The 26650-nt window shown below is 38.4% G+C and overlaps 1 protein-coding gene across 1 annotated transcript in view; it reads left to right on the top strand.

Annotated features, from left to right (window-relative positions):
* Positions 1-24004, top strand: part of npdc1a (neural proliferation, differentiation and control, 1a) — a 28996-nt gene extending 4992 nt beyond the window's left edge. Inside the window, exons 2-9 of the mRNA XM_084746388.1 lie at positions 9601-9750; positions 21406-21519; positions 22115-22348; positions 22610-22676; positions 23163-23259; positions 23415-23494; positions 23657-23756; positions 23851-24004. Coding sequence (XP_084602514.1) covers positions 9601-9750; positions 21406-21519; positions 22115-22348; positions 22610-22676; positions 23163-23259; positions 23415-23494; positions 23657-23756; positions 23851-23922 — 914 coding nt within the window. The 3' untranslated portion in view covers positions 23923-24004. The remainder of the gene's footprint in view (positions 1-9600; positions 9751-21405; positions 21520-22114; positions 22349-22609; positions 22677-23162; positions 23260-23414; positions 23495-23656; positions 23757-23850) is intronic.
* Positions 24005-26650: the final 2646 nt, after the last annotated feature.

The raw sequence follows: 26650 nt of genomic DNA, 5'->3' as shown, positions 1-26650 counted from the left end.
CTTTTTTACTCAGTGAAGTTTAATTTTAAGTTTCCGTATTCAACAAATGGCCCCGTCAGATAAAATAATGTCAAAGAGACACAATTACTGCTATGTCAAGACTATTATTATGCCTGTAGTTTGCTTATGATTGTATGCAAATAAAAGACCAACATGGGTTAGCTGACATCTGTCAGTATTAAATCTTTAAGTGGAAAGCTTTCTGATTGGAGTGGGCTTGCTTTGTCCAGATTTATCAAAAATAATAGCACCTCTAAAAAGCTTTCAAGGAGCTTTTAGGATCACTGAATCTTATTCTCCGTCTTTTTTTTAACCTTTGATGCATATTGTATATGAACTCAGTACTTTCAGGAAGTCATTCATAAAAGGCAGTTTAAAGCTAACAAGCCTCTGGTTTCAGATGGACCTGTTTTGTAGCTTGTGTGGTATTTGAGGGGATTTTACATAACCATCATTCCTCAGTGAGAGAAAAGGGAAAATGACCACTGACTTATATGGTGGTGCTAAAATTACGCAACAGCCAGGAAAGACTTATCAATCTGCCCCATTGTGGTCCTTGCTGTCTCAGCTCGAGTGGTTGGCCAAGGCTCTGCTGTGGTTGCTTCTTCAAACCACTGCCCTCTCTTGCTGTCTGTCTTCCTTTGCCCAGCCTTTGGCTTCTTCATTTGTCGACTACCAGACCTCTCCAGGAAATGAGAGGCCCTAAATTAATCAACTTACATTGCACCTAAAGACATTAGACAAAGCCAGGGGCAGCACATTTTAGCTTGAATGAATCACACCATGGTCCCCTAGTTTTTTATACCACCCCCTAACTATAATTGTCGTACCAGCAGTTGTGTCTTTTGTCGAGCCAATCCTGTGATGTAAATTAAGAGATTGGATAGCAGCCCATTTATTTCATATGTCAGCGGTTTTGTATGCACAGGTTTGCATTTGTGTGAAACCACATCCTTACCAAGAATGATCTGCATTACATGATGTAAATGGAAGCACCAATACTATCTGAAGCATGAACATCAGTGCTGACAGTTCCTCTGAAGTGCTCATACTCAGAAATCTGTCTGTAAATACCACAGCACGTACTTTTGATGACACTGAGTTTAAAAAATGTTTTCTGATGAAATCTAATTTTAAGGCAATCTTGAGCTCAATGGTTTTCATTGATCAGTCCAGTTAAAGAAACACTCTCAGCTCTAATGTAACCAGCTGTAGGCCAACAGGCACGATGCCCATGAAAAAGGAAATGAAAAAACACACTAAATTAGGGAGCTTTCTTGCCACCTACTTGTTGCCATTGTATAAATCCCTTTAACCTTTGTTCTGTTTGCTGCAGGCTGTGCTGCTCTGCTCCGCTCTAATGATAATGACACAGTAATTAGCCCCTGTGTAATGGCTTAGACTCATCATTGTCTGGCATGACAGAAGTAACTGCAGCAGGAAAGAAAAAATGACAGACACAGGCAGAGATAAGGCAGAAAAGATATGACTGCACCACAAGAAGGGACAAACAAAGACTCGTTCCGCCTGGTTCCTCTACAAAATTCTCTTCAGTCAAGGATGAAATTCTTGGACTTTTTTCCATTCACTTCCTCTTGATCTGCACCTCTCTACACACCAGTGTGTTTCCTGCTTCAGCACTGTGACATATCTTGTCTGTGTGTTAAACAGTGCTAAGTCATGTCCCATTTTCCACCAACTGTGGCAGGACATTTTACATGTAGTCACAGCATCAGATTATGGTGGGAAACCAGCACCTATATACTGGAACTGATAAGGCTGACAGTTTCCATGCATTAGTTCTCTGATTCAGGCTCAGGGGTTTATGACACAGTTTTCTAAGAACTGAAGCTATCTAAGTTGATGTGGGAGCGTTTCTGCTGTGTCATTAAAGACGTAAAGACTGACTGAGGAATTTTCTTTGTGAAAATAATTAGGCAGTTGATTCTGAAACTTTTGCTTTGCTTTGCATTCGTCAGCGTTTAGCCTGGCTCAGAATCCAATCAGATGCTGTTTTAATGCCAAAGCAAAGCCAAAGGAAGGAACTCACTCAAGTTGTACTTTGCACAAAATATCCTAATTATTATCTCTGCCAGGCATAAGCCTAGAGGGGATCATGTGTTTGGTGGTGTGTCCAAATCTGACTGCAGATAATCTTGCGTAGGCTACGCAAAAAACAAGGCTTACCAAGTCTTTTGCAGGACACGTTTTGGTCTTTGTTGTGGCTCAAAAACTGGCATCCATAGAAAAGTTTTGTTTCATCTTAAACTGGAGTATCTGCAGATTAATTCCATACCTGATGTTTTATGATCCACCAATGTTAGGCATAATACAAGATAATAAATCCCCATTTTTATGTTCACCCTCATCTTGTCTGTAAAGGACAAGGTCGCGCCACTAATCTAGCAATTCACTTGCCTAGTAATGAAAAGAATTAAACTATTTTGATTATCAATTAATCATCAGTCATTTTTTTTGTGTAGAACAAAAATAATCATATTAAACTGAACATCTTTAGTTATGGAACTGATGTTATTTTCTGACATTTCATTTCATAGACATTGCAGCCCTAGATTAAACATGACAATTAACTTTTTGTTATTTGATAACCGCTAATAAATACATTTTCGATCAGGCAGCTTTGTGACTCACTTGCCTGGATGGGGTAACCATTTTATAACATATGTAGTTCTATTTAACTTTATCAGCATCTAATAATATTGAACATTTTCTGGGAAATCAATTCAGAACCACTTTTTAGATAAAACAAGACATGTTTTTTTTGTTTTTGGCTAATTGATTATTGAAATTATTAAAATACATTTCTGAAAAATCAAAGCATTTCTTCATATTGTTGCATAAAAAACAGTTAAGGAACCCTTACGTTTTTATCTAAAACATTCAAAAGTGATTAACTGTGTTTTCATGTAGTCTTTACAACAAATCCCACATTTGTGCATGAATGGCCAGAGTGGAAAAAAAAGATTTGTACCTCTGAGTAAATAGTATGGATAAATCTTTGACAATGACAAATGTATATTGTTTCATGGCTTACAAAGTATATCATCACATTTTCTAATCCCGAGGCTCGTCCCAGTTGATGCCAATGAAAACAAAACACTAGAAACCGGCTGCTTGGCATTTGTTTGTTTTTGTCTTTTGAGAGTGAGGTATGGTGGGTAAACAGGAGCATAGCAGCATGGTGACGCAAAAAGGCACACACATGAGCACACACACACACACACACACACACACACACACACACACACACACACTTTATCCATGTGGAAATAAACTGTGTGGTTACATATCAAGTGAAGAGCACCAAGTAGAGCTAATGTTTCCACTTGATTTGGAGTGCTTGGCTTACTTCCTGAGGGTCAGGAAACGCAAACAATGGCAGTGTATGATCCACCAGGCCTGCCCATTTCCTACTTCCTCTCTAAATCTTTGTCTTACAAACACACACACGCACATCTACAGATTGGGGTGACTTTTGTTGTATTCTTTCTGTAGAACAGCTTGACGGAGCACAAGTAAGCAGTGACATGAAAGTGTGTGCTCGCTCGCTCGCTCGCTTGCTTGAGAGTGTGTATGTCTGTGAGAGTAGGTGTTTGCCAGGCTGTGTGAGAATGCCTCTGTTTGCCTCTCAGTTCTTCCTGGCAGAGCTGCTGCTGAGCACACAGCCTGGCAACAGCAGCAGCAGATGGTTAGGAAAGTCATTTTCACTCGTTCCAAGGACTACTTTCTGAGTCCCTGAGTTATATAATCTGTTTTCACACCTCCGCTGTCTTCGCCATTATCGAAAGACCTGGTGCACTGCACGAACGTGTGTGGAGGTTTTTCATTTCTGTTTTTCTTCAGTCTCCGACTCCCTGTCTGTCTGTATGTGTGTCTCTTGTTTTGTATTTCTCTTCCTCCGTCTCCTTGATTGAGCTCTCTAATTAGCGCACAGCACTGTGTGGGAGGCATGTTGGTGCAAGGCCACCTCCTATGGCGACTTGACATTCACTTCTGTTGCTCCTTTGTTATGCTGGCAAATAGAATTGAGCTGCTTTGTCATATGATTATCATGATGAGCATCTTTATTTGTTCAGCTGTGTGTAGAATAAGTGGTGTTATGTAAGCGTGAGTTTAGTAAAATTATATCTTTTTTTTTTTTAATCTATCCTGCACAATGTCATTATAACAAAAGGTGTTCTTGCATGTGTTTGCAGCTCTTGCCTGATTTTCACACTTTATATGCTTTTTCCCACCCTCTTTTTCTCACTGCTGGTCTGCCTCATACATTCATAATGAAGCACACATGGAATAGGTTTGTGTGTGAGTGTGTGTTTGTGTATACATATATATGTATGTTGAATAATGATGACGTGCTGACCAGAGGGACTTAGATTCTAGCTTCATTATAATAAGGAGACTTTCTGATTAGGGTAGATAATTTGATAGATAAATCAAATAAAATAAAATACAGTTATGTAAAACAACTACAAGTAAATGTTGAGAGTTTTAAGATTAAATTTCTTAAATTAGAGTGTACTGATTTCAAGATGATGCTGTGTTTTGTGAGTGAGGTGCATTAAAAACAGTCTTTCCAAGTTCAGACCTAACAACATGACGCAAGAGTCAGTCAGTTCAGCAGGTTTCATAAAGCCCATCTGAGTGATGAAGCAAATCTGAAAGGTAATATTGTCCAGTAAGGGCTTTATAGATAATAAGATGCCAGTGAGCATCAAATCTCTCTTGGAGGGAAGAATATGCAGTCTCATCATATAAAATACAATGGTGTGTATCTTGGACATCGCTGGTAATAAATCTAAAAGCAAATGGTCCAGAACTTTAGGACTAGGTTGCATCAACAAAGATTAATTTAAACTAAGATTAGCTCAGGATTAGAGACAATATTAGGTTTAAATGAGTAAATTAGTTAAATAAGGAGAGAGATTAAAAACTAATCTCAGTTTAGTCAATCAAAGTTTAATGATGTGAACTGAAATTGAATACGGTTTAATCAATGATGCTTGCTTACCCAAATAAATGAATAAATAGCATAAATTGATTGCTGTTCATATCGCCCGGCCATACTGCACAGCAGTGCTTTCAGCTGTGTGGGCTAACATGCTGATGTTTAACAGATATAACTTTTACCACATTCACCAACTTTTGTGCTACATTTGTGTGAGATAAAAAGTCAGTTATCAGGTCGCGTCATCGAACCATGAATGCCCATCCAAAATTTCATAGCAATACTGTAAATAGTTATTTAGATATTTCAGTCTGGGTCAAGTGGTGGACTGACCAACCAACTGACTGAACAACATTGCCATCCTACACACGTGCAGATGTACAGACAAACCAAGAACATAAAGCCTCCAGCCTCTGTCGTCAGTGCAGAAGCATAAGAACACTGTTTCAGTCATATTATGAATCTGCGTGGTTTTTTGGGGGGTTTTTTTTTGCATGAAATCTTACATAGGCTTATGGCATGACCATGTGCACAGACATGTGCCCAAGAACGAATTTCACTCCATTCACTCAATGTGGTGACACAAACTGTACACGCTCATATAAAATAACAATAGGAACAGAACGGTCTATTTCTGGTGATGATCTTTCTGCCTCTGAGGTCATTGCCTTGGAAATCAATAAGCACACTTGAAACGATCAGACAAAGGTTTGATACCTGAGGGGAAATTAAAGGAAGGCACGTGGCATGTAAAAATAGAAGCCGTGACAATTAAGGGGAAGAGGAGGAGAGAAAAATAATGAAGAGTGCGTACTTGGATCTAATCAAGAATGAGGGGGCTCGGCACATGAGCATGTCACACTCACACTGATGTGGAATAATTTGGCAATAGCTTGGCCGTGGGAACAGAAAAAGAGAGCGTGACTTAAAACAACATGCTCAGGGAGCTGTCTACCTGCATGTTAGTCTTGTGAGCAATGTGATTCATGGCACTAATCAAAACATTTGCTTTTCTACCCAGATATACAGCAGTGAATAAACCACTAACCCTCAGGTGTTAAAAAAAAATAGAAATGCTCATTATCTCCCATCAGCAGCCTCCTGTTCTTTCTGTCTTTCTCTATCTTTAACACAAACAGAAAGGAAAACAAAGCTCCTCAGATTACACCTGCGTCACTCCACCACTTGCTCCCTGCGGCAGACCACTTAGTGACATAAGAAGATGTGCACGAGTGTGTCACCTCCCTGATGATGTGTGAACTTCACTTCTCAAAATGTGTGTGTGTGTGTGTGTTTGTATGGGTATGTGCAATGTGCATTTCATTAGTATTTGTTTGTAGCTTCCAGTAGTGTTGATTAGTGTAGATGTTTTTAGATTTTTTTTATGTTTATTGCAGCAGGTATTGTGTAATACAAAAATTTATAAATCTTTTCAAAATGTAGTTGAATTCCTCTTTCAGTGCATCATATTTAGCCTATACAAAGAAATTTGCATTAATACAATTTACCATGACCGTATAAAAACAGACCAAAAGCAGTCCACAAAATGCAGAAAAAAGCAACATTTTACTTTGTTAGTGAAAAGGAGACAATAAAAGGCTTAGAAATGAACTTCTGTGAACAGAATCAGCCCCAAAATGTATTTTATCCACTTAAAAAAGGTCTACCTGAAAAAAAATCTGGGTTTTATCACTGCTTCGATCTGTTTCTTTGGGTTATTGTGTGACTTGGGTGAATCTGAACCATCCTTTTAAAACAGCAACGTTAAACAGTGACACAAACAAACTAAAAAATCGAGACAGTGGTAGACCAGCAACTCCTGTGTTTTCAAAGGTAAAATTACTGATTATGCCTACATAGTTGAGTTGGTTTGGAGAGAGCGATATTTGACTTCTATAAGGGTTTCCCTTCAGAAACAGATGCCTGACTACAAAGTAAAGAGGTGAAGATAGTCTAAATATAGCCTGCACTCGAACTGATGTTGATTTGTGTTTAGGTGGATCTTTTTTAAGAATAACAGTCAAAATTCTCTGATTACAGCTTCTTAAATGTAAATATTTTCTGGTTTCTTTACTCTTATAACAATAAACTGAATATCTTTGGGTTGTGGACAAAACAAGACATTTTAGGATGTCATCTTGGGCTTTGGGAAACTCTGATTGACATATTTCAACATTTTCTGACAATTTATAATAATCATTTAGTAATAATCACACTAAATAATGTCAAAAACAAAATGATCTAAGTAAGTATACTTGTTTCTTGTGATTTCACAGAGAATCCGACCCAGTGACAGCCATTAATAATAATTATATAGAAATAACCAGTCTTCTCATGGAGGGTCATGTTTGCTTATGTAGGTCATATAGAGGCATCAGTATTAAATTGAGAGAAAAATCACCAAAAATCTGTTTCATAACCCCTTAAAAACTGCTTGTAGTAGCTTTAATCACAGTATAAATGGGGATAAAAATGTGTACACAGGAACAAAAAGCCGAGCAGAGCCCCTCTTCTATCTACTCTTTATCTCTGCAGCACTCCTGGTCTGCGCATGTGCTCCTTCAATAACACATTTTCTCTGTTGTTACAGGCCTCATTGCCATGGAGATCACTGAGGTTTCTCCCTCACTGACCTCCTCTTATGTCTAATTCTCTTCTTTCTATGTAGCAATTGAAAAAAAGTGAGGTTAAGACGGAGGAGTGATACCACTGTGTTGTTAGCAGAAAACTATAAGTTTGTTTTTAAAATAAAGAATATTAACTCTCAGTTCAAACGATTTCTTTTCAGGGTTTTTTTTCTCGTAAAGATGGTTTTCACAGCACTGATGTGTCACCTATAAACTTGAACAATGCCAACCTTTGAGACCCATTATCCCTCTAAAATACTTGGTTCATCCCCTCTTTTACATCCACCTCACATCACCCCTTGTCTGCTGTGCCAGTATCAACACCTGCTGTGCTGTTCACCTTTAGCTTTCCCGCTGTGCAGCTCTGCCGGGCTCATTATCCGCTCTGATGGCGTCTCAGTGCTCCACCTGCCCCCTGCTACCAAACACACCTGCTGTGGTTGTGTGACCCACTTCTCCCCTTGTGTGTCTCTCAAACTGTGTGTGTGAAGTTGTATATAGAGCTAAATAGGATGTGTGGGCTCTGTTTTTGTGTCAAACTGGCAGCAATCAGGTCAAGTGATTATCTAACCTGATTGCGGGCAGATCTGTGAGAGCGCAGCTGTAGATCACTCTTTACTTTGGTGTAACCTAACCTGGATTGATAAACAGGTGGGGCTCGGGCAGAAAATTATTCAAAATGTACTTTTCTTGCTGTTCAAACATTCTTGTCCTATCTGGTAAACCTCGCCCATATGGAAGCCATGATGAGGTTATAGCAATCACTAAAAGCTATTTTCAGAAACCCAGCAACGTTGTGATATAATTCTGACATCAGCAGATGCTGCGTTCGAGGGCAGATGTTTTGTCTCTGAATGGGGCTGAAGAGCTGACACATCCACTAATGAAAGGAGCGTCGCTCACAAAGTTGAAGCAGCTCTTTTTGAGAGCATTTATAGTACTCATTTCCACACAAACAGCGGGCCTCGTGCATGCATGCGTAGTTTGCTATTATTAAAACCAAAGTTTTTCAGTAATGACTCTAAATGTATTTCATTAGTTTGAAGACATTTTGAGTTTGAAAAATAAATTTCATTTCATAATTATATTTGTAAATCTACCCATAAAGTCTATTTCAGTGATGTATTATTACCTACTGTCAGGCATATTGGCTGTGTCTTCACATGCAGAGTTAAAAAGTCTCTGTATATCCTCCGTCCTCAGTGTCTTACTGGGCAGCATCATCTATTATGGCATATATTCTATTCTCTAGCTTCATGATGGAGACCACCTTGTCCCGTTGCAGACATCGATCACCTTGCTGTGGCAAGATGTTTTCATATTCAAGCAGTGCCTCTATTTCAGTGACAGTACAAGCCTCGGGCAACATTACCAGCACTTCATTCCATTGCTTACGCTGTTAAAATTATAAACCTGGGACTCAGGACTGAAATCTCCAAATGTGTAAAGTTTTTCTTTTCACTCACTGAAGCCATATTTTTTTCCCCGTAGAGATTTATGCCTAGTGAGCAGTTTCATGTAGGAACTACTTTTTTTCTAGTAGAAAGGAAGTAGTTCCTGCAGGAAAAAAAGCTCCTACACTCACAACAAAGTCTGTTGATTATCCTAAGAAATCCAGTCATGATTTTAGGAAAGAAATTTCTAATTTTCTTTTTCTTTTGGTCCTTTGAGTACCACAAGCCAAGTGCCATTTAGTACCATTGTGCTGGAGACAAGGCATCTCTATCTCTATCTCTATGACCAATATGTCCAAAACTCAGCAACTCTCACCAAAAAAATCTGAATGAATAAGTAGCGCTATAGGCCAGGGGGAAAAATGTGTTTTTGATTTTGTGGTCCCTTTAAGATTATAATACTAAAATGTTGTTGTGTGGAGGCCACTGTTGTTTAACTGCTGCATTAAAAGCATCACTTCTGCATCACAACAGTGTGGTTTGGATACTCACGAAACTGTTGTTGTTGCTCTCTCTCTCTCTCTCTCTCTCTCTCTCTCTCTCTCTCACGCAGCTGGCAGTAAGTGCCCTCGCCATATAGACTGTGCCAAACAGGGACGTGAGTTTTGCAAGCCTGGCTCCTCCCACTGTGGCCCCTGCCTCTCCACATTGGAGGAGAACGAGGAAGGACGCTGTGTGGCGAGGAAGAGACACCATCAGCATGGTATGCAATATTAAAAAACACAAGCAATGGCTTGCTGCAATTATTAGCTGAAATAATTAGTTGATGATAGAGTTATCTAAGTTAGTGAGAAAAAATGTCAAATATTCTCTGGATCCAGCTTGTGAAGATTTGTTGCTTTTCTTTGTTGTATATCATTGTACTATATATGCCATTGGACTTGGACAAAACAAGGAACTGGCTATTCTTAACCATTTTTAATAATTTAATAATTTTTGCAGAATAAAATACAGAAAAGATTAAAGGGATAGTTTGGATTAGAGCTGCTGAAAGTCAAAGATTTGTCAACACGTTACACTTTATTAATTGGAGTGAGCAGATTCAAAGGTCTGGACCGGGCTGGAAATGAGTTTGAGTTTCAGCTCTTGTTTTTTAGCTGCGTCATTGTACGCAGAGCAACACGACAGCACGGCAGGCTGTAATCTTTACAAACCGAGTCTGTAAATCGCCACAATTGGCAAAACAAACTCTGATGGAAGCAGAGAAGCCACTCCACCAAAGTGCGACTCGGGTGACAGGCTCAGATTGTTATTCTAAGTGTGTGAAAACATTATGAAAAGGATCGCTAGACTGTATCAAAGTGATGTTTTCATCACTTTTCACTGCTTTTATTTGTCATCAGAACAGCCTTTTCTGATGGGAAACTGCCATTACATGAGCTGAGAATCGCTCTCTCTAATAGAAAACTAATAAATAACCAGGTTATGCTTATTATAATTACAACTACAATTTGAGTTCCATAAGCTGCTTTAAATGACAGTTACAACAATCGCTTCACCCCACTCATAATTGAATTATCGGGTGCATCTAAGTGTACTGACTGATTCACTGCTGTTCTTTCTCTGTTCTCCTTAACATTTTCACTCCTCATTCATTCTTTGCCACTGCCTCTTTTCTCTTGAGTTGATCTCTGTATCCTGTTGCCCACATCTCTCTTCCACTCCACCTCCTTCTCTCAGTCATCTATTGATTCTGCACTCTTCTTTTCCTCCTCTGTCAGTCTGAGTTTGATCGCTTTATTTTGTCTCCCTCTCACTAACTCACGAATCTCCTCCAATTCGGTTTTATCTTGTCCAGTTCTCTTCTCTCTACGTCCTTCTCCTGTCCATATCTGTGATAACTGTGGTGCAGTCTGATCTTCTGTGTTTTTTTAATCCACCCATACCCGTGCTGTGTCTGCAACACACATGCACCGCCCTACATTGGCAGCTTTAATCACTTAGATGACATGCATCTCTCTCTCTCCCTCCCTCTCTCTCTCGCGTGCCCTTCATCTCCATCACTGAATCTAATGTCACTCAATAAAAGAGCCAAGCTGCGTAAAAATCAATCTTATTTTTCATGGCATCGCTTCACTGCTGGCATGCACACCGTGTTTCAAGACAGCGCTGCAGAAATTAGCGAGAGAAATGGAAGCATCTTGTGTACATTTGAGCGCACTGACTCGCCTCTGCACGAATGCGTGTGTGTGTACTGTGTGTATGTTGGTGGGCACGCGTGTGTTCTCTGCAGGATTAATAATTTAGATGGGTCTGCGGCGGGAGAGAGGATACCGTACAAACTTGGCTCAAATTATTGGCGGCAGCATCAGAGAGAGAAGTAAACACGAGAAGGAGATGAGTGTGAGGATGTTTTGCAGAGAAAGGTCACATCATGCAGGAGAAGAGAGGATTTTATTTTGCAGAACACTCAAAATGATAAAGCCTGATCATTTATTATTAGTATTTGGATTGTATTTGTATCTCTGCATGTCTGTGCATTTTTCAATATGATGACTGTAACTTTAAAATATGTGATGCTGTTTTGTGTCTGTGTGTGTGTTGTGAGTCCAGCACATCGTAGGCCTCAGCTAAGCTCCCTAAAGTGGTTACATAAACCCCAGAGAGACCACAGTGATCCGCACGGGAGACACACTCACATGCACATACACACAAACAGATGCAAAGTGTTGAAGTGAACTGATGAAATTTGAATAATTTCACTTGCTTAAATTTAGCAGATTTGGTTTATTTGCTTTGTCAGAGTCAACGCACATCTCTTAATGCATCAAAACACAATAAAGAGCTGCTGCCTTACCGACTGTAAATTATGCCTCTGAATTCCCTCATGCTGTCACTTCAGAGGAAATATGATGGCTGATTAGAACAAATTTGCTTGCTAAAGCCTTAAAAATGCACAAAGTGACACATTCTGACGCATTAATTGCCTGCACACCCAATATAACTCAGCTCATAACTCAACCTTTTTTCCATTTGTTCTTCCAGTTTTTAACTTAAGTCTTAAATTAAGTCTGACATGACAGAGAGAAAGCATGAAAAGAAAGAGAGGAGAGGGAAAAAGTAAGACAGGCTTTCAATTTTAAGGATAGAGCAGAGGTGTCCAAAATCTTTCCTATGAAGGGCTAAAAATTAATCTGGATGTAGGTGCGTGGGCCAAAAATGAAGGCTGATGTTATATAAAATGACATTAAATTAAAATTCATTATTTTTATAGAAAAATGTATTTCTAAATCTAAAATAAAGTTTTGAAATTATTAAAACACTCCTTATTAATCTGATAAACAGTCATTTCATTCATTTGCAGAGATGATTGTCCGCAAAACATCCGTATTCTTTGTCTTGGGAGGAAAGACACTTTTCTGATAAAAAATGCATGCAACTCAAGGTGCTTTAAATTGAGTTGAGCAGCTGTATTGCCCACCTTTTTGAATCTAGAGTGGAAATTTGACTTCACCGTGAAAAATTGAACTTGACAAAAGCATAAAGTCAGGCATCACAATAAATAACAAACAGAGGTCCACACATACTGTAGTCAAGTAGAAGTACAGATACTTGTGTGAAAAACAATTCTGGTAAAAGTACAAATTCAACGTCTTTACTCTAGTAAAAGTGAAGAAGTACAGGCTCTGAAATGTACTCAAAATATAAAAATAGAATGTCTAATGTCTTATTACATCATTTCAATCAGAGTGTACAAAATTATTCAATTGACGTGCAAAATTGAGATGAGAAATGTGAAAAGTGAAGTGGTGAAGATGAGGACTGGACTTTGGATAAGCTCCAGTGGGTTACTGGAGTTGAAGAACTGGAGGAGAATGGGGTGGAGGGGGGAGAGAAGACAGATATGGACACATGAGATGTGATGAATGAGTTGATTGTTTTTGTCTTATGTCTTTTAATGTTGTTTCAGCTTCCTTACATCATTTACCTCTTTTACATCACTTGTTTCGTTACATCTGCCATTATGGTAAAGATTTTACGACACTCAAAATTAGGAGAATAAAAGCATGAGCTTAAATTGGAGAGAAGAAAGAAAAGACAAAAGTGTGAAGTGTGATATTAGTAACAGTTAGGTCAGTGAAGCTTGTGCAGTTAGAAACTAGAGAAAAGGTTGCAGACATCTCATCACTGCCATCATCAAGCTGACTCACTGGCTCTGTAGCGCAGTCCAATTTTCAGCTTTTCTGCTATTTTATAGGACACTCACAATAACATCATGAAGTACTTTTAAAGTTACACATAGAGAGAATTAAATTCAATAAGGGTCAGGGGGAAAAAAATCCATTATTCCAAGTCTGTGTGTAGGACAGTGAACTGGAGAGCAGTTGATACTGACGCTGTCATCCTCTTTAGGGGAAAATACTGGATTTTTCAGTTATTTTTCAGTGATATCAACCAATTGTCTGTCACAGAAATTACTGAAACTACAGTATTACTCTACTAAAAATTCTTTTGATGGCCGGGCTAGTGTTGGGCTCAGTGTTGTCTATAATGTCGATGTAAATCAATGTTCCTCTTTCTGACTCTTCTCTACCCGCTTTCATATCTCACATTCAAAATTATCCTATCAGCTCCTCTCTGTCATTCATCATAATACTTCTGTGGCCTTGCACTGGTTGGTCTATTCATGTGGCTTGATTGCCTATAAATTGCAGGAATTCAAAGTGATTCTGCTGCTGTAATCAATGGAAATCGCTTTGTGTGGAGTCTGAAATGTCTAATATTTCACATACTCGTTCAGAGAGCCTGAAACTGCAGAGTAGATGAACAAGTCAGGCAGGCAGCACTTTTTATTGGAAGTAGGACCTGCTTGTATTTGACATGGAGGCGTGCACAGCCATTGGTAAACATACTGTATGCCTCAAAGCCATGTCCTTTGATCAGAACACACACAAACAGACTAAATGGTATTCTTTATATGCAGAAAGTAGATGTTTTGTGGGCTAAAGGTAGGGCTTTGTCTTGGACATCCACACATACAACTTAATTGGACTTTGTTTGTGCCCCTTTTTTTTGTATGCATGTTTTTATCTTCTTACATGATACAGTTATACAATAGAGCAGTCAACAACCTGCAAAGACCAATATACTCCAGCAGCTGTTAGACAGGTTCATCAAAAGAGAACATAACCAAATATCCCGCAGCAGTTTACTTTAAGGGATAGTTTGTATTATTTGAAGTGGGGTTGTATGACGTACTTATCAATAGTCAGGTTTTTATCTACAGTACTTGCTGGTTGACACGCCACCACTTTGAAGAAGCAGAGATGGGCACCAGCACAGAAGCTAAGCAATGTACAGCTGTGGACAGGGTTAGCAACAAAAAGTACTTCAGCCACTTTAGCCACTGTCGTCAGACAGCCTTCTCGGAAGGGAAAACTGCCTTTGTATAGGCCAGAAGTCACAGTAGTTGCTGGTCTATCGTTGCCTCGATCGGTTAGTTTGCAAGTGTTTTCGTGTTACCTAAATGATGTTTTTGTGTGTTTTAAATTTATAGCTTGGATTCACTAAAGTGACACAATAACACCAACAAACTAACAGATTGAGGCAGCAGTAGACCAGCACCTCTGTGTCCTGCGAGGTGAAGATACTGATTTCAGCTATGGAGTTTTGTTGGTTTAGAGAGAGCGACATTTGGCCTGTATAAAGGCAGTTTCCCATCAGAAAAGGCTGTCTGTGAGTAAATCAAAGCTGTTATTTCACTACAGCAGATAGCTAAAAATGTAATTTTATAAATACATTGTTGAGCTACATTAAAAAAATACAATTTCTTTCTTTAACACTTGAAAAACAAAATATTTGTACCCATAATAAATCTTTTTGAAATTAACTAAACAAAGTTTTGTCAAATTATAATCTTTTGTTGAGATAAATTGAAATCTCAAGTCATGATCTGTCATTATTTGGGTTCTTGTAAATTAAAGGGTTGCAAACAAAAATAGTAAAATATCTCAATAAAACAGTATTAACTGGGAAAACTAAGAGTTGAGTTGGGCTCAAAACTCAAAAATCGTGTCAAGTTACCTTGAAATGTTATGTTTTCTCAGCTTTTATTTTTTAGAGTGATTGTCAGTTGACTTTGACAGTATCTTAAAAATTAAAGCTGAGGTTTATCTTTGGCCCTCAAACATAATGTCATTCAGCACAGCGTTTTGACGACCTGGTAATGAGACTCAGCAAAACCGCTGTGCCTTAAGAGTCTATCTTAAACACATACTGGCACTGTGGTTTATTGCAGACTTGGAATGTTTTACATTTCTGGGTGTATTCATTTCTAAAACAGTGGATGAAAGACAGGTGGGACTGTTTATTGAAGGTTAGAACACTGTCGGTCAGATTTCCTGTGTTGACTCAAAGCTCTGCAGTCAGCTGTAACCAACTTTTTATGGCAGGTGGGAGGGTGACATAGTTAAAAGGTAAACCACCTAACCAACTTTAGAACTGCAGCAAAATGACATTTTAACTCCCTCAGTCTAAAAGCAGACAAATTAATAGAGGTCGATATGAGTTTCAGTTTTTAAACTGTGGTCTGTTTCCTTTCAACCGTCTTGTAGATGTTTCCCTCAAATACTGTGGAGATAGCATGTTAATGTGAAGGACCTGAAACTAGCATGACAATTAGTCAGCCAGACTGGTTTCAGAGGCCCAGTCTCAATGTTCCCCTGAGAGCCTTACACCCTGAACCCTCACAGACTGAGCTGACGTCAGCTGGTCATGCTTGAGTGCGACAGGCTGTAAGACATATTACATTACTTTGTGGGTTTGGAACTTTTCTTTAGTCTTTCTTTACTTTCTTCATGATCAAGGGACCTAATGGGCCGACCTCCTGAACCTTTGAACATCTTCCAGACTCGTTCATTACAGAGTGGACGAGATCACAGAAATCGGTTTAGTCATCTATGTCAAAACCTCATCACTTTCTCTGTGCGCCCAAACACTCTCATGTAAACTTGTTTTTACTTTAGATGCTCCTTCCATGTTTATTAACTATTTTCACTTTATTTATTTAAGTCAAGACAAAGTCAATTCATTTATTGTCATATGCACAATTAACACTGAATGCTGGTTAACAATAAACTACATGTATAAAAGTGAATAAAAATATGCAATATAAAAATACAAATATGAGAATATAAAAATACAAGACACAAATAACAATCAGGAGAGATAAAAAGAAATCATAAATAAATAACTGAGCAAAACGATGTACAATTACAATATACAGAATCAAACATATGTTATATATGTATATTATATATATTCCCCCCAAAAAATATCCGATAAACAGTATCACAAAAGACTGTAAAATGTAGCAGCGACATAAATACTGATGTTAAAGATGAATAAAATGTCAAACTAAAAATTCTATTAAACATATTGTGCCAAATATGCCTATGTGCAACACGATTAAAAATGTATAATATACAAGCATTCAGGGAAATTAGATTTATAAAATTTCTTTTTGCGTGTAAGAAAAAAAACTTGCATGAAGCTGCATGAAGAAGAATGAAACTAATCAGTGTTTTTTGTTTGTTTGTTGTTACCCTGATGACCCTGTGTTTAATGTCACAACACTTTGAAAAATGGGTAAATCTCTCGGACAAAGTCAAAAAGCGCTGTGAGTGCGCCCTCGTAGACCTGATGATTGATGATGACACAGTGGCACAGACCTAAACTCCTGCGCACTTACCAGGAACACATATGTGACATTGGGACTGGGAGAGAGAATTTGAGAATGACCTGCAGTTACTCTGTCTGCGTCTTTCTTCCCTCTGCATACTTGGTGTATTAAATTTCCCACTAGAGGGCGGCAGGACACTCTGAGTATAAATCAGTACTCTGTGGACAGGACTAAGGACATGCTCACTGTGAGGGAGAGTTACTGTTCTCAGTGTGCACTTCCTCTTCTAAGGGCTCAACAAGGTGACATGTAAAACCTGATACCTGTCTGATAGTTTGCAAGCAAGAAATTACTTAGTTGTTGCACTAAAATCAGTTGATTAACACAAAATCAATCATATAAAATTGATAGTTGATTATTTAAGTAATTATTTCACAGATTATTTATTTATTTATTCATTCATTGCTGTTTTATTTTTGGCTGTTGGTTGAGCAATTGTGGACATAGAATAGAAAAATTAAAGGCATAACATGTAAAGCATGAAAAATTATTTCTAGCATGACGTAAAAAGAATGTCAATGACGAATAACAGAAACCCTACAACAATAAACACCCCTCCCTCCACCCCATCTCAAGAATATCCTACAAATAAAAAAAAGGGAAATTAATTTCTAGAAGCATTCACTAAACCAGTAGAAGCACAACAACAATGGCTATAAAAGAACTAAAACATTTCAAAGTTTACGAGAAAAAGACAAAAGAAGACAGTAAATTAATAAAAGACCCTAATATCACCTGGGGCCAGCCTATCATAATTTAATTGGTCATCTTACCTCAGAGATGAGCCCAGACTTGAGCTTTAAAGACTCCTTTAGATAGCGATTGGTTAATATTTAGTGAAAGGCTACTCTGTCATGAGATCCCTGTATAAAAGAAATAACTGCACCTTATATAAGCACACACTAGTCTTGGACTTTGGGAAACACTGATCAACATCTTTCACTATTTTCCGACATTTTGTGGACCATGATTAGGACCTAGAACCAAGATTGTGACTGGATTATTTAATCGATTAATCGAGAAAATGATCAACAGATTAATTGACAATGAAATAATCTTGGGTTGCAGCACCTCAAGCCAATTTGATTTAATAAAAAAAAATAGTTGCAGCCTATTTGCATAATACACTGTATAATTATAGTAGTACATTTTACCTTTTCTACACAAATGTCAGCCAGTGATTAGGAAATACATTATTCATAATAAATCTGTGAAATCAGAAGAAGAAATCAGAGTCTTTAAAGAAGGAGGAGGGGGCAGGAAGGGAGTGTGTGTGTGTGTGCACGTACGTCGTTTGCGGAAGGAAGAGATGTTAATGGTTTTTAAGTGAGAAAACCCAACAGCACAGATGTGTGTGAACTTCAATCCCTGTTTAGCTGTTTAGTGTTTGTTTGTTGTACCCGACTGCCCCCCGGGTGCTTCTCAAGAGGTTATGGGTCATTATCAAGCCAGTGACAAAACTCTCTTACTGGACGAGAGGTGTGCATGCTCAGTCTATGTATGTCAAACCACCGGTCCTGGGGATTTCCCTCCACGGTGATTTTAAATCAAGGTGCACAATCTGAAAAAGCAGCAACTTAGCTCACGTCTTTTTTTTTTTTTTTTTGTCTCCTCTAAATTTCAAACCCGCGTTACCACATGCTCCTGGCGAGCACACGGGCACGGTTGGAAGTCCCAGCCACCTGCAAAGTACAGATGGTGCAGCCCGCCTCCACAGACTCCTGCTATGGAGTGCACTAAATGGCCATTAGTGGAGGGGGGTAAGAAAAAAACAAAGCAGGCAGTGAAAGTGCTGGCATGTCATATCATACACATTAGCTCAGCCAGATGGCCAGCCTTCTGGAGTGAAAGTGACACTGTAATCATTAATGTAATGTAGGTGGTTGTAATAACATGTAATAACATTTTATTTAGATTTGTTTTACTGCCACACTGGTTTTTCTGTGGAATCAAAACAAGTGTCCATGTATTTGTCCAGATGCTGAATGGATTATATCAAACTGCATGATCTGCTAAAGTAATAAAACACCTTTAACTTTTTTGTGCTAATAAAATAAGATAAAATGATCCCTTATTAGTCCCACAAGAAGGAAATTTCCAGTGTTACAGCAGCAGAGTGGATAGCAAAATAGAAAGAGGTCAAAAACAATAAATTATAAATATGTAAACAAGCAATATAAAAGAGGATTTAAAAAAAAAAATAGGAACATTTTAAGACAATTTTTTTAAAAGGCACAACATAAAGAGGAAAATATAAAAAGTAGGAAGAATATATGCCATATAAACAAGGAACAGACTCAAAGGAGAGTTTACACCATTATACATATATTGAAAATTTGACACATGACATACAGTATGTTGAAATTAAATTTCACCTGAGTGAATTATTGATATTGCACAGACATACTGATTATGAATTACTGATAATCATACTTCTAATATACTGAGATACAGTTATATACTCTCAGCTTCTTTCTTCCTGCCTTACCACCACTCCAACTTTGAGTGCAAATACCTATAATTTGATGTTTGACATACTGCAGGCAAACTTTATAGAGGGAAATAGCACTTTGATCACCTCCATCAGCAGCGAGCTATGGGATCTATTGTGAATGTAGCACTGAAGCAGAGGTTTAGCTGATTGCCCCTGCCCCCTGTGGTGCTTCCTCCCCTGGCCACACACACACTATTGGCCCCGGTTGCCCTGGAGACCTCGGCAGTGTCGCAGGAATGTAGCTCACTGTCTGGCCATAAGGGCTGTTAACAACGATTTAGTATTGTCTCCTTTTTTTTTACCATTCCACAAACAAACAACACACAATGGACACACTCCCTGTCCATCACTTCAGAGGCAGCACCCTGAAAAACACATGTAGAGGTTGAGGACAGGCATGTATACATGGCTAAACCATATGCAAGTGCTCTCCGTCACTCCTTTGCTCACATTACAGTCATGAAAGTCAACAAAATTCAAAATGATGCTCTCCAGACCCAGACAACCCCAACCTCGAGGCTAGGGGACAGGGACAGTGACAGTTACTAAGAAAATTAGAGCTGAGTAAGTTATTTTGTCATGCAAAAACGCCAGTGTTGTGAGGCTCTCGTGGTTCCCTATGTCTATTGTGATAGTAAAACTAACCAGAGTATTTACATTTCCTGAAGAAAGTCTCTGTGATTGGTGCATCTGTTGCTACTGCCGCCACTCTCCGGCTCAGCTTCTGATGTTTCTTGCACCATGCTTCAATATGTCATACACATACTTGGAGAAACTGTGTACCAAGTTTCATTTTATTAAAGACAATAGAACTGTATCAAGTCTTACTGTTACTGTAGTGCCCCTGCGGGTAGAAGTGCATGAAATGTTACACACTTGTGTAATATGGTCTTATGTACAACCGTCACAAATTTGGTTGCAAAATCACACAATAAATTTTCACTGTTTTCCTCACATTTTATTGCCCAAATGATCAAAGAATAAGACAATGAAAAGAAAGTAGAGAAAAGCACACATAGTCCTGTTTTAAGACTCAGGTATTAATTGTGATGTGTAGATTGTTGCAAAATTTAGGAATGCATGATGTTGATTTTTTGCAGTTTATACCAACACCTGATAGTTACCTGCTTCTAATGGCTGATACGATAAAATAACTAATCATTTAAACTAGGAATCTGTAATACATTTACTGTAATAACTCAAAAAATTACCACAATATGTCCTTACAGATAAAACATGCTTAATTTGAAATACTCGCTTCTCACAGCAATGCTGCAGCTGCAGTGTCCTTTGAAATTTCTATTGCTTGTCTGTTACACATTAGTTAGAGTTAAAATTAATGCCGAATGTTTGCTAAATGACTTAGCGTCTGTTTATGAGTCATAAGAAATCATTAATAATCTTTTAGAAGGATTTATAACTGTTGAATGAATTGAACAAAATATTAATGGAGTCTGTTAATGGCAGGCGGTGAGACAAGCAGTCACTGAACCTCAACTGCACAGTGTGTATTTTCAGAGCAGTGGGCTTTTGTTTTCAGGATAATGGGCTTAAAGCTTTACACTGACAGATAAATGACAGTCAAATAATCAGCTGATTAAATTACAGTGTAGGATTTATTGTCGCCTGTTATTTTCAATATACAATATTGTGGGTGTCCTGCATTCCTGAAGAGCTACTGCAGCTTGCAGACTTCCCCAAGTCTGGTGATATACTTCAAAATTCTTTACAAATATACTTTGGCTTTTACAGTGGATTTTTCCTAAGAAATCAAACTAAATGCTTTGACATAATCTGCCAAATCAGATATTATTATAACCAAAATTTACCACTATCAGCTGATAATTTACTGGGCCTGATATTTATTGTGCAGCCCTTGCAAAATTGTGGCTACATTTTATTCATTATGGCCATAGATGTTTTGGCCTGGGAACTGTGCTTGTGATGCATATGAAGTTACTGTCAGTGGTTAATAACTAATTTGTATGTCATGTGTATGAATGGTGCTTTGTTTATATGAAGAAGCCTTGAGTGTCACTATGAGCAGTACATCATTTTATGCAATCTGTATTTCCTGTTGCATTTTTAAAATTTATTTGTAGCTTATACTTAAAGACAGTTACTGCCAGTTAAAATAAGTATCTGTTTAACCACTGAAACTTTGAATCGTGTCTGTTCTTTAGGCAAAGTGAAATTCTACCAAGACCTGGATGAAGAGATTGATTATCTTCACTCCATCATTGAAAAACAGGAAGTGTCAGAGATCAAACCACCAAACAAACAACTCAAACATTCTGGTAAGAACCTGCAGAGCAAACAGCAGATAGAAATATATCTGTGTAACTATAAAACACTTTGTGTTTTGATTTCAAATGTGTGGATTTATTTCAAATACAACTGTTCTTCTTGTATTAGAGTGTTTTTGTTTTTTTGTTTAAACTAATGTAGGATTTAATTTTCCTCCTACATGCCCTCGAATTAACATGGAAGCCCAATAAAAGAAAAAATATCACAATATTAACTTTTAATCTCATATCTCATAATTAGGACTTTTTAACTAATAATTCTGCATTTTTATCTCATAATTGACTTTTTACTCAGTTTCAACATTTTACTTCATATCATAATTATGACTTTCTAACTCATAATTTTGACTAGTTACCTAATAAATGTGACTTTTGATTAGGATTGATTGATTATGATAATGATATGTTACGGTTTATCTCATAATTTTAACTTTTCAATTTCTACTTTATATCTCGTAATTATAACTTACCATGGGGCTATTTTTTCTTTTATTGATGGAAATGGGTTTTGATAAATTGACAGTCATCTCAGTCACCAAATATTGATTAACTCTCTCCCTGTTTGTCTCTGCTTCATTCTCTCCAGTTACCGTCACCAGTCAGACAGATGTTAAAAAAAGCAAGACAGACGTCTCCAAACACAGACAGAAAAGCCAGGGTCGTCTCACAAATGAAACCCCACTTGCCACCACTACAGGCCCCCACCCTGCAGTTTCTGCCCTCCCTAATACACCGACCCCCCAGCACAGGGCCACGGCAGTTGGTGGCCGAGCTGGTCCTATAGCTGTGCCGGTACCCAAGGGTGACAGCATTATTGTCAGTGAGTATGATTTTATGTCCTGTTATCTGTTTTATCAATTTGTGCCAACAGAACAGTTAATTATTTTCACCATGGCGTGTTCATTGCTTCTGTGTTGCATATTATTTCACCCAGGATGACCATAACATTTCATAATGAGCAAGTGAGCTAAGATGTCATTATATTTAGGACCCATAAGAGATGTCTCTGCAGGCAGGGTAGTCATCAGTCCACCACTCCATCACTCTGCTCTGTTTTCCCTTTCTTTTCCTCATTCTGCAGTTATGATCTCGCTGTGTGTGGTGGTGGGCTCTGTGGCAGTGATCCTGGCATCTGTCTGTTACATCAAGTAAGTCTAAACACACATGCATAAGTAACGCAAGCTGACTCCAAATGTGATCTTTTTCCTGGTCAGTAAAGACCAATATTTTATAGAATTCTAATTAATTGCATTGCACTTATTTGACCTTTAAAGGGATAGTTCAGATTTCTTGACATTAGGTTGTATGAGGTACTTATTGATGGTCAGTGTATTACCCACAGTAGGTGTCAAAACACCCCCAGTGTGGGGAAGCAGGCAGGAGTACTAGCACAGAAGCAAAGAATTTAACTGCTGTAGACAGGGCCAGTGGCAAAACACATTTTAGCCACCTAAAAAGTGCTGTCTACTGTAGGTGATACACCTGAACTATCCCATTAAAATTAAAAAATCTACCTCCATTTGCTGCCGATGTATCATCAGCTGTGAGCTGAAGTTAAAAGATGTTTTAATACCAGAGGCAGGAAACAGCAGTCATTATTGCAAGAAACTCAAGATTCATGATGTCCCCCACAGGTTGCAGAAAGAATCACGTCTAGCTCAGAAGGTCGACTACCCTGCTTTCGGAACAGCAGGTGCACCTGCTGCCAACGCCAGTGGTAATGGTAATTCAGTAAGTACAGTGCTCTCCCTCTACCTATCTGTTTTTGTTAGAGCTTGCTTTGTTTCAATTTCTCACTTCTTCTTTTGCAAGAACCACAAGATGTAAGACTGTGCATGTATTTCAGATGTTCATCCATCACTTCCTTCTTCTGTTTTTGTCCTCAGATGGGCGATAAAACTCTGGCCCAAAGTGCCCAAATGTATCACTACCAACATCAGAAACAGCAGATGCTCTCAGCAGGAAAGTACGTTTTCTGTGTTCGTTTTTATGCACTCTCTCTGCCACCCCCTCTCTTCCTCCCTTTTTTCCTGTATCTTGTATCTTTATGCAGGCCTAACATTTTAAACCACATCCTCTGACTTTGTAACCTCTCCGCCTCTGCCTCATTTTTTTTCTCTTTCTGCAGTCACAAACCTGAAAAGAAAGTCCTTGACACTGAGGTCACATCAGATGAGGAAGAAGTGGGCGGGGACTTTACAGTATATGAGTGCCCGGGACTGGCACCGGTGAGCAGAGACACACACATACATACATACAAAACTAATAATTTCTGGTGTTGTTCTGTGACTGAGAATCAATTTTATCTTCTTTCCTTAACAGACCGGAGAGATGGAAGTGAAAAACCCTCTGTTTGATGATTCGACTTTACATTATCAAGGGAATCACAAGTGAATGCTGAACACTTCACACACACACACACACGCGCACACACACACACACACACACACACACACACACACACACACACACACACACACACACGCACGCACACACACACACACAGGCAAACAAGCCATTTCTCTGGAAGAAGCCACTTGATCTCACACTGCATGCATAAAAATTGAGGATCCAGGCAGAGGACAAGGCGATACAAAATGATTGTTTTCTTATTGGCCCTTTACTATATCTATACCCCCGAGTACAGCTTTTAATACTACAAGTGTATGTTGGGTTCCTTGTTAATTTATTTCTGTCACTATTTTGGAACATTCCTATATTTTAACATAAGTGTCCTCCAAGATTATGTCCCTATATATGTTTTGTCCTGTTCAAATGTCAAACTCTAAGTTAAGATTTTCTCCACCATCTTTATTTTCCTTTATTTTTTGCAGCTATTTCCAAAGAATGTGATACAATAGCACACACACACACACACACACACACACACACACACACACACACACACACACACACACACACACACACACACACACACAGAAGTTGAGAAACAGGTGCCCTCCCTTGTTTCATTATGCATACCTAGTGGCTAAACCGCATTCCTAACAGATACCCAGGACATACTTCAAATCAGATCTCTCTAGCATTAAGAAATCCCCTACACAACACCAGGTTTAGCATTGAAAATGTTTCTTGTCATATAAGCTGCACATAAAGATTTTAACATTATAGAATATAAATATATATATATACATACTTATATGAAAATGAAGTACTTGATGACGTCTGTTTGCATGGTTTGACTGTACTGTGTTTGAGTCATGGCAGTGCTTTGAAGAGTTATTCTGCCTCCTGTGTGTTTGCATCCTGCTGTTGAGGGAGGGAATGTACAGTAAAAGTGACTGCTGAGCACTTGAGTACCGTTTTTGGAGACAGACTATACTGATGGATTTGTAGGTGGTAAATATCACTATCTTGTACTGTCCCTCTTTCCTTTCTGTCCTCTTCTGTCCCAGGTTAACTCTGTGCTGCAAAGTGTACATACAAAGAGTGAAAGTGTTCACTTTTTATAGGTATTTGTACATGCAGACCAAGAAATGGAATTAAAACTTTCTACCACATGTGAAACTGGCATTCAGCCTTTTACTTTTGTGCTTGTCATGGTATACACATCATTATTTATCTACTTTTGTTTATTTATTTATGTATTGATATTGGTGAAAGTGATGAAATAGAAATGACATGGAATGATGCAATGAAGGTTCAAATTATGGACATTGTGGTTAATGGTCAGTATTAAGGGACAGTTCACCCTAAAATTAAAGGTACATATTTATCCTCTGACCTATTTATCCATTTAGATTGTTTGGGTGTTAGTAGCTTTTTGTAGCTATTGGCTGTAGAGATTTCTGCCATCTCTTCATTATAATGGAAGCAGATGGTACTGGTAGTTTGTGGTGCTCAAAGTGCCAAAAAAAGAAGAAAAAAAAAAACATTTGAAAAACTCAACAGCAATGTCTTTTTCCAGTAATCATGACATGGTTATTCAAGACAATCCACAGAGCTTGTTGTAAGCTGTTTCACAGAGGAACCATTTTCTTTTCACCAACCGTATCACCTGTTCTCATCCCAACTCGTCACATACGGATGATTTGTCACCACCCCTCAGTGTCTGATACTGAAAGCACAAGCTACCTTTTAGTATCTGGATGAGATGCTTTGGTGAAAGTCCTGTGTTTGTTTGAGCCATCCCTTCACCCCACCTGCTCCATGTGTGGACTTTCTCCCTCTTCATACTATATCAACAGCGCAGGGCGTCTTATACAGCTGCAGATGGGTTTACCCTGAAATTACTTGAAAAGGCCTGTTTGTTGTTTTCAACCTGTATGAGTCACTGAGTGGTGGTGACAAATTGTCAGCATGTGATGAGTCAGGAGTGAGACCTGGTGTCTCTGCGCAAAAAGAGGTGTGCACCTCCTCGGCTGAGCTGGCACCACTGAGCTATAGCTGTCAATGTGATACAGTTGGCGGGTGTGGTTCGGCAGGAAGAAAATAGTTCCTACATGAAACTGCTCACCACAAGGTCTGTGAGTTATCTTGAGTAACCACATCATGATTTCTGGAAAGAGACATTGCTGCTGAATGTACTTTTTTGGTGCTTTGACCAAAACAAGCCAAGCTTCATCTATGTAGTGAGAGAAGACAGACATCTCTACGGCCGATATCTCCAAAACTCAGCAGCTCACACCAAAATAATCTAGATGGATAAATAAAACTACAGTCCAGAGGAAAAATATGTATTTTTGATTGGTTGGTGATGAACTGTTCCACCTAAGTCACAAGGGAGTGCCATAACAATGTAATAGGCTGTTTTGTACATTCTAAAAATGTAATTAACATACAAGAACAAACTACAAAGAAAAAGAGAAAGAAACACATTAAGAGGATTTACTTGCAATAAATACAATGGAAGTATGCCACAAAAGCAATGGAAATAACGTTGTCAACTATGCTCATACTGGTTGCAGCCAAACGTTCAAATCCTCAAAACTTCATTTCAAGATTCAAGAGGTTTATTAAGATGCCACAGCAGTTATGCATGTAGAGTCATGTGAAAAACTTTGGCTGGGATGTTCCATTAACAAACAGAAGTAATTCAAGTAATAAAAGACATAATAACAATAATAGAATTAACTGTCCATTTATAAAATAATATATACAA

The sequence above is a fragment of the Lutjanus erythropterus genome, chromosome 20, assembly GCF_056507025.1.
Source record: "Lutjanus erythropterus isolate fLutEry1 chromosome 20, fLutEry1.hap2, whole genome shotgun sequence".
In the NCBI taxonomy this organism is placed as follows: Eukaryota; Metazoa; Chordata; class Actinopteri; order Lutjaniformes; family Lutjanidae; genus Lutjanus; species Lutjanus erythropterus.
This window is presented reverse-complemented; position numbering and strand designations above follow the sequence as displayed.